Source organism: Bombus affinis, chromosome 6, assembly GCF_024516045.1.
Source record: "Bombus affinis isolate iyBomAffi1 chromosome 6, iyBomAffi1.2, whole genome shotgun sequence".
NCBI lineage: Eukaryota > Metazoa > Arthropoda > Insecta > Hymenoptera > Apidae > Bombus > Bombus affinis.
The window spans coordinates 2067592-2085276 of NC_066349.1; the positions used below are offsets into that span (position 1 = coordinate 2067592).

Below are 17685 nucleotides of genomic sequence, written 5' to 3' on the forward strand. Positions count from 1 at the left end.
CTCGCGTCCTTTTATTTGATTCTCGTCTTCTTTTCTCGCGTTTACGCCACCCTTTGCTTTCGTCTATTTCGAAAGTCGCACGATTGTGTCGTTGAACCTTCTAATTCGACTCGACGAGTGGAAAAAAGAGCACGCTGACTAAGGGCAGAGATCGATTCGGGAATTTCTGCATTTGTCGAGAATCCTGCTCTATAAATATGCCGCTGCCTCGAAGAATTCTTTATTGTTCTTGTTGGCGCGCGAATTTTTTCTCGGCTGCAAGAGAAGAATACCTTCTTCTCACCCTCGAGTTTTAAGTCTTAGACGATTCTAGAGACGCGTAGAATGTGAAATTCGATCGCTGTTTTCGCTATTGAAAAATACGCGAATAGGGTTCCATTTTTCAAGAATCAACGCAAATTATGTATTTCTTCGCATATCTTCCATTTTAATTCGCTTGGAGAAAGTTTTATGCCCGTTGAAAATTCTAATATCAATGTCAATGGGATAACTCGATTTAGCTTCCGTATGTTATTTATCCAATTTTTCTTATCGTTGTGGATCATCGTAGATTATTATTAGAAGTTATCACGAAGCATCGTTGGCTCGCGATCATAGGAACACATCAATTTAGCTGTCGAAAATCACGATACTCGAATTTAGAACGAACGCGGTTAGAGCAGAGGAAGATTCCGCGATAATTCCGATCTGTCTTCGCATGGGACTCGAATCTCGGTGCGACGTTAACCCAAGGTTTAGAGTTAACTCGATCATCTAATTACTGTACGAGACTGGGGTTAATTGTCCCGTTAGCCGCAGTCGTCGGTCCCCGTCGAGTTCCCTGAGAGCTCCATCCATGTCTCTCCTGCGCCATTCTCGTCCACTTTCTTTCCCAAGGGTAATTCTCATAAAGCCGTGGAAAAATAATATTTTCGAAAATAGACGGGGCGCTCGTCCAGACTGTTCGCTGAGACGCGGCTTTTAAAGGTCCCAGACGATCCGGAATTTATGGGCGTAGCGTAGACGCGTAAATAAACAACGTACCGAGTCGTCTGTAATAAATTGTTCGTTGAATATCGTGCAAAATACTTTGAGACACCGAGGGTTTTGCTGTAACTTCGCTCTCAGACGCGGAGCATCGGTTTTCATGTCCAAGGAAAACCTGTTGCGAAACGAGCATAGAGGTTCTCGACGACTGTAAATTTTTGAATTCCAGTGTAGTTTTATTGGTTATCGATACTTTAAAGATGATCCAACTGCGTTAATTTTCTCCTAATTATAAGAGACGAGAATCGATTCTCATAGAGCAACATATCGTAAATGGACTCAAGGATAAGAATATAAAAGCAATGTTATAAGCAGGCTACAGATATTTGCATAAATTTAGATTTCGTGTGAATGCGAAGTGAATATTAGAAAAATGAAATCTAAATGAACATTAGTTTCATCTTCTAAATACTAGAATTAATATCTTAACTCCATAATATATTATATATTTATTTCTGGAAATTTAGATGACTCGTAGACGCATAAAAAGATCCGCAGACCGATCATAAAGTACGCAAGATATTTGTGGCGCCAAGGTAGTGATGGATGGTGCAAAAATAGCAACGATCAAACGTTGACAAACGTTTCGAGGAAAGGTTTCGAATAAATAGCAACGTATTACGTGGACAAAGGGTAATCTGTTTTCTGGTTGCGTAACCGTATGCGTGGAAATAGTCGATACGATCGCTAAAAGCAGTTGCCATCTTAAGCCTCGTGGGATGTTGGCCCCATTCGTGATACGTGAAAGAATCGCGGCCCTACGGTGTCCCATTGAAATTTCGGAGTCCATGGCCGGAGCCGTACGTGTTATTGTAACTGAATACCGATGAGGATGCATATCGTGCATCATTTCACGATTTTCCCATCCTTATTTCTTTTAAACGTATCTACCTAATCTTGTACCTACGTAATATTCGCAATTTCTCCGATTCTTTTTTCACCGGGTACCGAGATACTTCTAAATATCGGTACTCGAATATACCACTATTTTAAATTACTCTTATCGATAGTCTTGAACATTGGTATTTTCGAATACCGGTATTCCCGCACGCTAATATGCCTAAGTACCGGTATTCGCGCGATTCCCAAACTCCACACTTCTCCTCTTTCACTTCACCGTTCCAGCAATTACTCGATTACCTAAACTCCTCGAGTATCAGTACCCGAAGGTATTCTACCGACTTTCTAACTTTATTCATTTCGTACATTGTTCTAATTTCGAATACTATAGCACTAAGATCAAGAATATGATCGTTTCTCCGTATGGATACCGCTGAAAGCAAGCTGCGTTTCTTCGCGGTCATTAGAAATCCGTTTCGCGCCCTAGGAAGAAGATTCGTTCGCTAGAGAGGACAGCTCAGAAGAATCTCATTGGCTAAGCTCACGCGCCAATATATAAACTTCCATGAATTTATATATACATATATATATATGTTATGTACTTTTGTGTGCGCGTGTTTGTGTGTGTGTATATATATATACGTATATATGTACATATACATATATGTACATATGGTGGCACAGTTCGACTCATTCCGTTCTACCTTCTATACTCTGTTCGCGGAGCTGCTGCTCGTCTTTCCTTCTTTCTCTCTCGATTACGTTGCTCAGTGTATACATGGGATTTAATGGTATAGTCATGCGACGTCGACGGCTTTGGGGCTATCTCTCTTGTCTCTGTTTCTCTCTACTTCTCGATGTGTGTATATATATACATATATATATATACACACACATATATATATATATATATATAATATGCATGTATACATGTAAAAAATATATATATTATATATATATATATATAAATGTAGAAAGAGAGAGAGAGAGGCGGATGGGTATTAGTGGGCAGAGCAAGGCGCGCGCACACACAGAGGAGCGTAACCTTTCCTTGACCCGCATACTGAACGGCTGTGCCGAGACTCGAACCGTGGGAACACAACTCGACGACTCGTCTCCCCACTCTCCTTCGAATTCTACCTCCTCTCCTGTCTCTCTTGGCTAAGGTTCTTCCTCCCTTCTCCCGACGGTTCTCTCCTTTTCCTTCTCCTTCCTTAACCTCTTCGTCTCTCTCTATCTCTCTCTCTCTCTATCTCTCCCTTTCCTCCTGCTCATTCTATTTCTCCTCTTCTCTTTTCATCTTTCTTTCTTCCTTCCTTTCTTTCTTTCTTTCTTTCTTTCCTTCTTTCTTCCTCTGTTTCTTTCCTCAATGTGAATTTGCGTTAGTAGTTAGTGAATGTTTGTATTAGTGTACATATAAATGCGCGAGAAAGGTGTATTTATACGTAATATCGTGTATATATATATATGTACGCACGTCTCTCTTCATTTCTTCCTGTCTCTTTTTAATGCTTGCTCTTGTTCTATCTTTTCACCAAACGTCTTTGTCCTTTCTACCTCGGTATAACCCCCTTGGACGTAATGGCCGACCACCATATCCTCCTCGTTTCCCTCCCTCCTGTGTCCAGCTCCTCTCTATACTACCTTCCTCCTCGTCGCCTTCTTCTTCTTCATCTCCGCGGCCTTTACCCACCTTCGCGTATCCTCTGTCACGGCGAACTGCCTTTCTTTTTCTGTTTAACCGTTCCGCCCGTTTCTTTTCCTCCCTTTGTCCCTTTTCTTCATCGCGTTTTCTCCTTGCTCTCTTTCCTGGAACTTCTTACCCAAAAACCAACGATCGTGTAAATCTTTGGTCACGATATCTATGGGCAGCTTTTTCTTTTAGTTCGACTCCTGGAACGAAATTCGGAAAGCTACCGCAACGATGATATACATCGTATAATACATATATACATCGTGGGAAGTTCGATTAATTTTATCGGACGTGAGAAATAGAGGATGATTTCGTAGCATCTTATTTTTATCACATTCCCTAAAATTACGTCTCCGCGAGGATCGATTAGTATTTAACGATCCAAGTAATTAGAGTCTCCTACTCGTTACACCTCCACTGCTTGCATAAAGTAACTCGTGCGTTCGTATAGAATCACCCGGTATAAAGCTCGGTTACCTGGAAACGGGGATTCCTCCTCGTCCCATCTTCTACCTCTTTATTGCGCGTCCTCTATCGCGTTTCATCATTTTTCATACGAGTTTAACGAGGTCTTTGACATTCGTCTTCCACCAAGAATCTCAGAGGATTCTAATCGTCGCCTGTCGGGGGAAATTATATCAACGGTAGCCCGAAAAAGATACGAAAGATAAAGATGTTCGTGTTTCATTAAAAATTCTTCTTGCAACATTTGCAAAAAATGATGTTCTAATTAATTTAATTCTCACGTTGCTTCATTCTTTAAAAAGTTTCTCCGTTTACATTCATAGTTGAGTTAAAAGGAAAGCTTCCGTTAGCCGTCGCGCATAGCCGCGGTTACTTTCTCCCCGTGTTCGTCGAACATTGAAGAAAAGCGGCAAACCGATCAACAGAGCTAACGAGCAACATCCTCTCTTGTCTCGGTTACAGATGCCACAACGGTTGGAAGGGAGCATACTGCGACCAATGCGTGAGATATCCAGGCTGCCTTCACGGTAGCTGCCAGAAACCCTGGGAGTGCCTCTGCGACGAAGGCTGGGGCGGTCTGTTCTGCAACCAGGACCTCAACTACTGCACGAATCACAAGCCCTGCTTGAACGGCGGCACCTGCTTTAACACCTTTAACGGCCAGGGTTTGTACACCTGCTCGTGCGCGCCAGGCTTCAACGGCACTAACTGCGAGAAGCCTCTTTTGGACTGTGACTCGAACCCCTGTCTCAACGGTGGATCATGCACCATGGACCCGCCCTACGGCAATTCTAGCCTGATCAAAAGCTCCGTAGACTCGTCCTCCTCGTCCTCGTCGTCGTCTTCGTCGCCGTCCACCAGGCAACATTATCGTTGCACCTGTCCACCCGGTTGGCGCGGCCGACACTGCGAGATCAGCTCGAGATCCTGTCGAGATTCTCCCTGCCATCACGGAGCCACCTGCGAGGACGATTCTCTTCATGGATACGTGTGCCGTTGTCCGCCCGGTTACGCTGGCAACGACTGCGAATCCCAGCTCGACCAGTGTTCCCCGAATCCGTGTTCGAACGGTGGCACCTGTACAGACCTGGGTAACAGCTTCCGGTGCTCTTGTCCGGCCGGTTTCACCGGCGAACGCTGCGAAACCAACATCGACGACTGCCAAGGCGATCCCTGTCTGAACGGAGGAACCTGCGTGGATCTAGTCAATCAGTTCCGTTGCCAGTGCGTGCCTGGATACGTTGGTCGATTATGTCAAGATAAGGTGGATTATTGTCTGACGAAACCGTGCGCGAATGGTGGCCGGTGCATATCGGGAACGAACGATTATCGGTGCGCGTGTAAACCTGGCTTCACTGGGAAAGACTGTAGCGTCGACGTGGACGAGTGTCGAAGCGCGCCCTGTAGAAACGGTGGCACGTGTCTGAACCGAGTGAACGGGTTCCTCTGCCAATGCCCGGAGGGTTGGCACGGAGACACTTGCTCGGAAGAAGTAGGCAGTGGAACGGCCAATTTGCCGGCTCCTTCGAACACCGCAGCTGCTGTTCCTGCTGTACCACCATCCGGAGCTAGTTACTGGTCGGGAAATCTGTCCAGACAAGTCGCGTCCGCGTCCGCGGAGCCACGAGACGCTGGCTTGACCACGGAACACGTAGTGGTGATAGCAACCCTATCAACGGCAGTTCCAGCATTCGTTCTAGTAGCTGCGGTCGCGGTCATGTGTATGAAGAGGCGACAGAAGCGGGAACAGGCAAAAGCTGACGAAGAGGCCAGGTTACAGAACGAACGAAACGCTGTTCACAGTAGCATGAGCAAAAGAAGCGGCGGTGTAATGGGCGGAGTCGGTGGTGGAGCCGGAGTTGGTTCTACCGGGAGCACCGGGGTTGGTATCGGTAACGTTGGACTGCTAGGAGGCGGTGGCAGCGGGATGATCAGCGGCGGAGGCGGTGGCAGCGTGTGTACCCTGGGTACCGGGGATGCTCACATGATCAAGAACACATGGACGGCGAACAAGAGCGTGAACAACGTCGCGTCTGCCAGACAAGACGACCTCGACTCGTCGTTTCAAACGGACGTCACGCTGGATAGCTCTTGCTCGGGTTACAAGCCAGAACCGGTGCTGCAAGACGGTCGAACGCGGACAACGAAGCAACTGAACACGGAGGCGGCCGCTCACAGGGCGTCCCACCTCTTCCAAAAGGAGAAGGACTGTCTGGGTCTTGGTCTCGGTATAGGCGTCGGTGTCGGCGTGATCGAGAGTGCCAAGAGGTCGTCGGTGTTCGCCGGTAACGCGACGACGGACAGCTGTTGCGCGGCGGAGGCGGCATTGCTCAAGAGGCCGACGACCATCACGGAAGGGGGCAGTGGTCCACCGGGTAGTGGCGGCGGTGGCGGTGCCGAGACCGGTTGTGGAGTGTACGTTATAGACGATCACTATAGACACGACACGTCGCTGGCGGCGACACTCGCGACGGAAGTGTAGTTATTCTTCTTCTTAAACGAGTGTTTAACTGTTATTCTAGTAGTATAGAGAAACAGAGCCACGGTCGAACGAGATGACGAGATGGACTCTTGTATAATTCGTAAACGAACTTTTTCCCTTCTTCCGTAATGACCGGTAATAAGCTGTGCATGCCCCCGCGTGCGACTCACACGCGACAAATCAAGAACTCTTGTAAGAACTCTTGTTTTCTCTCTGTGTTTTTCACGTTCGTTTGGCGTTGCACTCTGTTGTACGCGCGCAACCACCGACCGTCGCGACAGAGGAACCACGCGTGCGATATCCCTTTGTGCACGTACACGTACGCACGAGAACCACCACGAATGTTACACAGTCATCAGCGTGTGGTACACCGTGCTTGGTTCTCCGTTATGGGCCAGCGGGTGAACGAGCGCGCGTTTCTTCGTGATTCCTTTGTTTCTCTCCCTCCCGTTGCGCAGGACGTCGCGCGTGAGAACGTTCCACCGGACTTTGCCACGACGACGACGATGATGATGATGATCATAATAATAATGATGATGATGATAATGATGATGATGACTATGACGACAACGATGACGATGGCGATGACGATGACGGCGACGGTGACTCGCGGTAGCCGTAGCGATAGCCACTATGCTATTGTTGCTGTTACTGCTGTTGCCGTTATTGTTCTCGATGGCAGAAAAGAAAGAAGTTGACTCGCGCGCAGACGTTCCGCCAGATGATCACGCGGGACGATCCTCGTCGACGTTGATGATGACGAGGAGACTGTCCTTTAACAAAAAGAAACGGAAGATGACGAAGAAGAAGACGATGAAGACAAAGAGTAGGAGACTTCAGCGAGAAGAGTTCGACAACAGGGGGACGAAATGAAATATATATATGAAAAAAAAAATATATATATATATATACACATGAAATGCTGTGGAGGCGGACGATGGCGAATATCGTCGTCCGACTCGTCCTTAGGTATTAATATTATATATATATCATGTTTGAAGCGAAAACTTTGTACAGAACTAATTTATTATTATTGTTATTTACTATTATTACTATTTGCTATTATTATTATTATTATTATTATTAATATTATTATTCTAATTATTATTATTAATATTATTCTATCGTATCACATTATCATTGTTCCGATAGTTCTCCATTACTTCTTCTATTTTTCTCCCTCTCTCTCTCACACACACACACACACACTCTCTCTCACTCTCTCACACACACAATCTCTCTTTTCTCTGTTCTTTTTCGAATCGCGTGACTGAAGACTTTTCCCTCTCTCTTTCCTTCGTGGCTAACGAGAGACGCGTTCGCGAGGATACTTACTTTTGCGTGTACACAATTGCGCGTGTATTGTGTATGTATGCGATTCTACGTGTGCATTTCGTATATGTGTGCGCGACCGATAGCGACATAGCGTGCATGCATCGAGAGTATGTCTGTTTTGGTACGTGTGTGCGCGCGCGTGTGTGCCTGTCTTCTTTCGTATATGTAGTATGTATATATATGTAAATATACATGTATATGTATGTGTGTCCATCTGTTCGCTTGCGAGCAAGTCTGTGAGAGAGTACGAAGCAGAGTAACGACCAGAGAGAGGAGAGCGTTTGTATGTACCGTGCGTATATAGTTACGAGCGAGAAAGTTTACGACGAATCAGAATTCAAACGATGTTGCCCCTTCGTGAGATTTTTTTATTTTTTTTCTCCGATTTCTTTCCTCTCTTTTTTTTAGACTTTCGGATAACGCTTTTTTTTTTTGGTCGACAATCGATCGATATCGGTTCCTCTATTTCTTTTGTCATTTACTAATTTCGTTAGAAATGATCGTATCTCTTCTGGGACGGTGCCACGTGGATCTTGAAACGAGGCTTTCGAGGGTACAGCTTCGGGATCGCAGAGTCCTTGGTAATTGCGTAAAATAGCAATGTACAGTAAACGTTCTAACAAACTCATCGTCCGGCAATCTGGGATATCCTGTTTCTCGCGGCAAGCCTGGCTTGCCGGATGATCGAGCGCTGAAATTTATGAATTAGCCGTTTCAACATTGAACCATCCGTTCGTACCATTGCATCGGTAACAGAAACGTCAAAGAGACGAAAAATCGAAGGAATTCGAATTTCGTCTCTTTGGGGCAAAAACACGCGTTACCCGATCCGGAAGTCGTGAAAATTCCATGAACGGAGCCCTCCACTTGCCTCGTCCGAACGACGAGCACCGTCCCCGATCGTGGAATGTGACTAAAATCAAAATTCACGCACGAAACCAGCCATATGATCGAATAGCGAACTTTCGAACCGTGTTTTTTGTATTAAAAAGAGGAAACTTTACAACAAAAAAAAAAGAATAAAGAAGGGAAGAGGAAAGCTTATGGAGAAAATTCGCTATCGGAGAATGTTTGAAAAGTTCATTTTTATAAATTGAATAAAGTGATTGAAATGATTAGAATCGTTAAATTGAACTTTAGACGATGTTTCAAGGAATCTGGTAACTTTCTAGGGACATTCGACCATCGGCTTTCCTTCGCCCAACTTTTGAAACCTTTTCGTATCTGCGTGCGCCTCCGATGATGTGGCACATCACACAACGGTGAAATATTACTCGCGATATGTATAAATACAAATAAATAAAATGGATAAATAAATGAATATATAAATATATAGATAGAAGAAGAAATATATAGAAAGTATATATATATATAAAAGTATATATATGTAAATGAAAAACCGGCGTCGTCGTCAACGGAGTGCGGACGACGAGACGGCTTATGTTTTCGAGATCGAAGTCAGCGAGCAATCGATAGCGGTTCAAAGAAATTCAATAAATCGACTCTTTTCAGATAGGATTCGAATTATTTTTCAGTTGAGGTTTATAAAATCCGTAATCGTTCGATTAAAATCTTTTTCACACCTTCGTTGAATAGATAAAAAATTAGCTTTTTTATACTTGCTTTGAACAATTTCTCGCCCACTTCGACCGCGCAAACGCGAACAAATGACGATTATGTGTTGTTATCGCACGGTTGATGATAATTATTTATTTATATGGATGATGAAGCTGCTGAACAAACGATAATGAATATGATGATGAAGGATGCTGCTGATATAATGATAATAACGATGATTGACACGCTACGACGCTACTTGTCCGATACGATCAATTAACGCCGGTGGTGATAATAATGCTGATAGTGATGATCACGATAATAATGTAGAAACGTACGATGACGATGTAACGAACAAAGATTCGATAATGTTCCTGTTAATAAATAATAATGATAATTAAATAAACGAAACAACTTACCACAACACTAAGTCAGGTCACGTATTTCTTTTTCTTTTTTTTTGGGGGGGGGGGGATCTCGCTCGTGAGCAAGGAGTATAGTATTTAAAAAAAAAATATATATATATATACATATACGTATATAAGAAAATTTACAGAAAAAAAAGATAATGGAGAACAAAATAGTGGACGGAGCGCATATTAAAAATTGTATAAAAAGAAGGAAAGAATAGAGAACGCGGAAGATAAGAAAAAAAAAACAAATAAATAAAGAAAAACAAAGTGTGCGCGCCGGCACACAGCGTCGACGACGTGGATTCGGATCGATTAAGCGGCGATTAATCGATCGTTCGTTCACCGGTCGACCGGCGACGACGCTGACCGGCATTCGTCGACCCATAATTAAACGAGAAGCACGTACGTATAAACGATTATATTATATGGAATACAATGTGTAATAAAGCTGTTGTCATTTTTTGTACTTATACTTCTTTCGACTGGATTTTTGATTTTTCGACGATTTTTCTCCGCGGCTTCGTGTCGAATTACCGCCTTCCTTCTTCCTTCTCCCCTTATCCACACTTTTCTATCCTCTCGTTAAAATCCTATCAAAGTGGCCCGATTTTATCCTTTCTTCGTATCATAGATACCTCAGTTTTCGGGCATTGCGAGTTCTTAGTTTTTCCTCTCTCCACTTGTTCGCTTAAGATAAAAGCAAAACGAAGTATTTTTGTTTTTCTTGTTCCTCGTTCGATTGGATGTATTCGTGTGTTTACGAGAAGAAAAGCAACGCGTATACATATAGGGTATACGATGTAAAGAGATTCCTAACTCGTACGTAATTCTCTGTCAACTGTATAAAAAGAAGTTACGTTATCTATACACAGAGATGTATATACACGGAGATTTATTTGCGGAGATCTATTATGTATATTTGTAGCAGAAAATTGTACAATTGATCACGGTCACGATTTTGCGATTATTATTACTATTTTTATTCGTATTATTAATTATTAATCACTGTGTTATGATTATCGCCAACGTGTACATAGGGAAAACGAATTGTCAATACGATGATGCCACGTGAGTGACAGCGAACGATTAATAATGATTCATTAAAACGAATAAATCTGTGTCCTGCATTTCACCCTCTTACACTTCACGATTTATTATCTATACTTTTTAAAATAAAATGCGACATTACCCGAAAGCTTAAACATGATATTCTTAAATAATGCACAATACGATACAATACGATAGTAACATATTATCATCAAATACGAAACAGTACGCTTGAATATTCAAAAGCCAACAAATGAAACGCGCAGTTGAATAAATCGCGAGACATTGATGCGATGTCTGCAAGAAATTAGACATTAATATACTATATGAACATATACGTACGGAAAAATAACAAGAAGAACTGAACCACGTTCCAAGAGTTACGCAATGCACGTTGAATCCTTAAAGGACGATCGCGAGCTCGCTATTTCCGCGGAGGGCCCCGCTTAAGAAGGCAAGACACGGATACATCGCGACAAAGTAGCCGCGAACGTGGCCCCGCTTGTGGGAAGATCGCGAAGAAACAGCGAGGAGAAAGGGGGAGCGAGAAGGAGAGAAAACGAGAAAGAAAGGTCCGGCTCGATGGAGGAAGTCGCATCTTCTCGGAATGACATCAGATTACTCTGATAAGGGGACAACGATTTTATGTAACCCCGATCGAGCATCGTCTCTATACATATATACGGTTTCCATTAGAATTCAGGGAATCACGACGATCGTTCTGCTGCTGGAATAAATGGATTCGACAGCAACCGTCAACCTTGTGGCCGTTTCTATGGGAAAGTGATAAGCGTACGGACGCATGATTTGAATTCTAGAAATCGGCCGAGGATTAGCGTGTTTCAACACTTTAGAATCGCCCCTTTTTCCCCTATTTCCTTATTATTTATTTTTATCTCTACCGCGCCTACTTTTCAATGCGTTATCTTTGCGGTTAGTTTCTTATTTGTCGTCGTACAAGCATCGACTTGCACGGAACGATACCTTGGTGAAATTAGTGTCACGGATACTTTATACAGTTTTGATGGTTCTAGTCTTTATACCCCGCGGGATGAAAGCTGACTTTATGCGCGAATATTACGACTTTTGGCCGCTGGATAATTCCAATCGGCGGATGAAGGTCGGTTGGCAAAGTGATTTGCGGCGAAATTTTCAAACGATTTTAACGAACCTAAGAATTATAATAAATTCCTCTGCTTGTTTTCTCTTCGCTCAAATGTCTACAATAATAATACAGATTCACACACAGTGCATAAATAATCCAATCCGATGTTATCACCGAATACTAATTGCTGTTTTGTTGTTGATCCGTTCCGGTACCGATGCATGGGAATACAAATACCTGCATATTCATAAAACGATGATCAATATTTATGATCACGTTATTAGATTTTACCTTCTCGCTATTATTATCTCTTATAATAAATATTGATTTTAACGAGGCAGCAGAGGGAGGGACAGATAACGAGCATCTCGCGGCGATTTGAAAAGGAAAAAATATATCAAGCGAATGTTCCAAAGTCCCTAATACACGGTCGTGATCTTAGAAAATCTCGGTGAACTCGAATTTCTAGTACTCGAATCTATCGGATATTCGAACGCCCTCGCCATTAATTTTATAGAAGACATCGACGAGAACAGGGACCGTGATTCCACGGAACACGGTCTCAGAAGATATTATACGCGGTATACGATATAAGCAGAAGCCCGGGAACCTCGTGAAAGTCGTCGAAGTAACATCGTGGCCAAGCTACCCACGACTCATCGTGTCGTTATATACGCGCCGGTTATTACCTGCAGCTTTGCCGCTGCAAACCCATTACGACTGCTGTGGCATTCTTCGTGTCTATGCCTACCTCCTCTCCCCACTAGCAACACCGTCAGCCCATCTTATTCTTTTCCACCTTTCCCCTATAGTTAATTAACATTTTTGCCCGTGCATTTTTCACCGCTACTTCTTTTTATCGACGCGTTTTCCGGTCATGCTTTCGCGCAATTGATGTTATTAGGAATCGAGAAATATTTGCGTATGCGTATGCGCATACACTACACACCAACATTATCGGTTATTATAGGAAAATGATTATACGAAGATCGCATGGGAAAAATACGGCAAGCGCATTTCTGTTCGTTTTCTCAGTTCCATGTTACTCGCTGTTTAAAAAGAAATATTCTTATATAATTTTCTCCTTATCGTTTCAGACGTAATACGTCATGCCCGCTCGTACATGTCACCGCTCGACCGTGTACGAACAAATGTTGTATGGGAAACTGTCGAATACTTTACTCAGCCGCCGTGTATACGCGAAGGTCAAAAACTACGAAGCGAAGAGCGAAGTTTCAGACATTTGCGATCGCTGGTGTACTTCGTCGATGCTTCGTGGGATCTCGTTCGAAGGTTACGTCCAGGTGATCGATCGTTGGATCGAGGTTCGCCGATTTCTTGTTTAGAATCGAGGTTGTAAAAAGAACGGGCTATCGATTCACTTGCCTGTCATCGTCTTAACTTATACGATTCGATCGGCGCAACGTTGACAGAAAATATCGTTCGAGATTTGTAACCGATCACCGATCGATTCTCGATTTGGAACGCGATAGACAAGCTCGAGCTACGAAACAGCGCGCGGAACAAGTTCGAAGAAGTTTTCACCATTCTATACGCGATGGAATATCTGGTTGAATCTAGGAAAGCCAACGGGGCGAAAGCGTTGAATGGTCGGAAGAGAATCGGCGGCCCGACGAAATCTGTCGCAATCGATCAGAGATAGGATTGAACGTAGCCGGCCGCGATTCCATTGCGCTCCAACGATCCCGAAATTTCCTCGTCGACGCGACGTTTCGACGTCGAGTTTCACCCCAGGAAATTTGGCGCCTCTGCTCGTCTTCTTGACGATGATCGGAACCGACGAACTGAGAAATTGTTCTCATTCGTCGAATCTTCTCGATCAAAAAGAACTTTGCTCTTCGTAAACATCCTATTCGATAAAGATAGAACTGAATTACGAATTGTACTAATTCCAACGATTCATTTGAAGCTAATTAATTGACATCGAAATACGCGTACGAGCTGTTCGCAAGTTCGCATTGACCCACTGTATAAACTGGAAAATACAGAAATATGATAATGTCACAAACATTGTTTTCTAAATTTACCTTAGGATTTGCTATCGTTTAGGCCATCTTCTAGCGATAAACGAACTTATGCTAGTAAGTCGTTTGTTTTCTTGCCAATTGAATGTTAATCGGCTCGTGAAGTTGTAGATGCTCTAATTGCAGTAAATAGTCTAAAAGCAGAAAGTCTATCTCTAATTAAATCTTCCACGATGCTCGCTATGAATTTTCCGAATAATCTGATAAAAGAATTTTAATTGATACTAAGTATAATAAGATGATAAATAAAAGGAGATAATACAACAAATAAACTCTATTATACTGGGTGAGGCGGAAATCGTAGTACAACCGGGCACAGGGTGATTCTATAGGAAAAAAATAAGGAAAATGTTTGGTATAACGTTTGTTCGTCCGAGGCTTCGTTCTCGAGAAAATCGAGTTTGAAAATTTGTTAAGTATACTTTAACTTGGTCAAGTACCGAATAAGTACGAGTTATTATACATGTAAAAATAGGTAAAAGATGATAAATAATATTTTCCCGTTTAAGGCCTCGTTTCTAAGAAAATAAAATTTGTCCATGTCTAATTACGAACTGGCCTGATAAACACGCATTATACATTTCCGAGTTTATTTTCCTCGAAAACGGAGCATCTTACGAAAAAATGTTATTCCATATTTATGATTTGTTTTCACATGTAGTTGAAATTTCTGTCGATCATTTACTCTCGTTCGATCCGGAGTTAACCAAATTCAAGTATACTTGTGAAATGTTCAATCTCGATTTTCTCGAAAACGAAGCCTCGCACGATAAACTGTTAATCCAAATCTTTCTCTTATTTCTTCACGTAAAATCACACCTTGTCATACGTTGTACTACGATTTCTGTCTTGTCCTCCATACTTATGTAACATTAGCTAAAATTCTTTAAAATACCGCTTTCAAAACGCTTTTACGCCATTATATTACACAAAAGCTAGAAATATTTGAGTATTAAAGAGGAATATAACTAGTCGCGATTCGATAATGTTTGTACAGTTTAATTGATGGAAAGTAGCTCGATTAGCATCGAACTAATGTACAGCAGCTTCGTTCATCAAATATTTGCAACAAAAAGAGCAGTTTATAAGCTGAATCCAACAATTTTCCTGCAGATGTACCTACGATTTATACGAGGAGACGCGTGGAATTGCATGCAGCTAAAGGATATACATTTGCAAGCATACGTCCACGTATACACGCGCGTATTCCTCGACGTCGTCTTTCCAGAGACTTTCACTTGCCCTCCGGTTCGGTGTATCGGCGTGCAGAGTTTACAGCCACGTGAGACGGCGTTAAGGATCTTCTTCCTCTTCCCCCACTATTCTTTTTCGGAGCTTGATCCGCTTCTTCCTCGAGGTAGGTATCATCGTGAATCGAGCTCATATACCAATCGCGACATGGTTCGTCGCTTTTTCACCCATACTCTATAAAGATTTCCTCCGTGCTGAATAGATTCGTTCTTTTTTCGGTAACGCGTTTGCTAATTGACGACGCAGTATATACCTAGTGGCGCTTAAGGGGAACATCAACCGAAAACCTGTAATTTACTGTTCTTGAATTATCGTTTACGTAGACGTTCTTGTCCTCGTATAATGACGCGAGCTAATTTATATTTCGTTCCAAGTTACGAATTCTGTCTCTAAAGAGAAGAGATTGAACACGATATAATACAAGCTGAAATTTAACGTGACTTTTTTTTTAATTTATGGTGCACCAATTTTCATTCGATCTCGGTCCTGTCTTAACAGCTAAGAGAACCGTTAATTTTCAAAAGAAAGCGCTTTAACATAAAATTGAAGGAAAAACCCTTGAACCGAAGAAATTTTACAAGTATAGAGACAACGCGAACGAACTCCGAATGACCCAAAGAAGCAGCAAGGTTAAATGTTGGTTCAGTGTCATACTACCGTTAAAGTTAGATTATAAGTAATAACGGTAGAAAGAAGACGTTGAATCTTTATACGTATCGGGCTAAATCGGACGAAGCGCGCGTAGATCTCGCTGAACGCGCCAAAAACATCAGCGACCGCTTCCGGCCGGTTCCAGGTTCCCTTTCCAGGTGCACCGCGACGTTGCACCTCGGTGCACCAGGTCAAACAAGAGCATTCGGTGAGGAAAAGGGACAGCTCTCGCGAGGGGGATGCGCGGAGAGGCGGTTCCGGCAAAAAAATTAATTGGGCGGATGTAATCCGATCGATTCCCACGATTCGACTATGCGCCGCCTTTATACGCGACGTACGTACGAATCGATCCGGTCCATTATCGTCGATAACCGGTGCACCAACCACTATATATATGCTTCTGTCGGTTCTTTTCAGAAACGGCTGATTACTCCTTTTCGATGGTCGACGGACATCCGCGCCTCACGGGATTTTGTTTCGTACACGCTGGAATTAGGGAGCGGTTACGGGTTACAGACACTATCATCTTTTTTCCTCTCATTTTTTTTTCTTTTTTTTTTTCGTTGATGATGATTATAATAACGACGTGCAACTTGGTATTCTCTCTCTCTCTCTCTCTTTCTCTTGTTTTCTGTAAAACGTAAGCTCGTAGCATTTTCGAAATCTTCTTCGCTTTAATTAACAGAGAAGGGTGCAGTGGCTCGGGAAAACGTTTGAAACAGTTTCTGCGAATATATTGTACACGTCGCGCAAAAAGTTAACAAATTTGAAAGCTTTATCAGCAGTGTCATGATTAAAACGATAAGTTTTTTAAGCTATTAGCTCGATCTTCGTGGTTCGTTTCGGGCCAGTTTTTCACAGAAGAGCGGAAATTCGCTCGAGTTGTCCAATAAAAGCTTAATCCTCCGTTGATATTACAGTTCGCTTATACGCGTAAATCGTCTATCGCTTTCCCATTTCTAAAGCGACGATGCGGCCATCGATTCGACCCTAATAACCGGAATAATTTCAGCCACCTCGTGAAAGCGATCGTTTAATGTCCCCATTTACCAGCTGAATCTTTTTTTTTCGTTCGTTCAAGCACTTTTTACCAATCAAGTACCAGCTGGACTAATGCGAACCGTTTACATCGTGTTAGGAAAGTAAACATAATTACGTACGCGTTGTTCGTTAATTGATACAATTCGTTGGAGCATCACACACGGTAGATACGTAATTAGAGAGGCGCTTGTCCCGCGAATTTCTTTGTCGCGCAATAAAGACTGATCCGCCGGCACGTCTCGCCAGGAATACTCACGTGGCGCCAATACGAGCTTCGCGAGCTTAATTATAGTCACTCGATTAGAATGCACCGGCAGGAGAACCGTGGTCGTTCGAGGTACAAGTGCAACGGTGCACCTTTCCTTTTGTGTTCGTGCCTCTCGCCTCGGTTCCCTCCGTGCGATTCCTCGCTTTTTTTGCGAACTGCGCCACCAAGACTACGTTCACGCGACAAAAATCGTATTTGGACGAATGCGAAGGGAAATAGAGCGTCTTTATATAGAAAATCGACTTCTAAAATAATTCGCTCCATTTAACAATTTTTCGTATCAATAAATCTTCGCACATACACACATCTGTTATACTGAACTCGTCGATTAAAATATCCTATTTGCAATTTCGGAACATAGGAGGAAACCAAAGCTTCGTCCTCTTTTTGTATCGCATTTTTCTGCGTTGAATCAAAGATATCCAGTCATTACGTCGCAATAGTTTGCGTAATATAACTCTATGTA

The 17685-nt window shown here is 42.9% G+C and overlaps 1 protein-coding gene across 1 annotated transcript in view; it reads left to right on the plus strand.

Moving 5' to 3' along the window:
• The window catches only part of LOC126917117 (neurogenic locus protein delta), a 48184-nt gene extending 37901 nt beyond the window's left edge, over positions 1-10283 (plus strand). The window contains exon 6 of the mRNA XM_050723631.1: positions 4487-10283. Coding sequence (XP_050579588.1) covers positions 4487-6506 — 2020 coding nt within the window. The 3' untranslated portion in view covers positions 6507-10283. The remainder of the gene's footprint in view (positions 1-4486) is intronic.
• The last annotated feature ends 7402 nt before the right edge of the window (positions 10284-17685 follow it).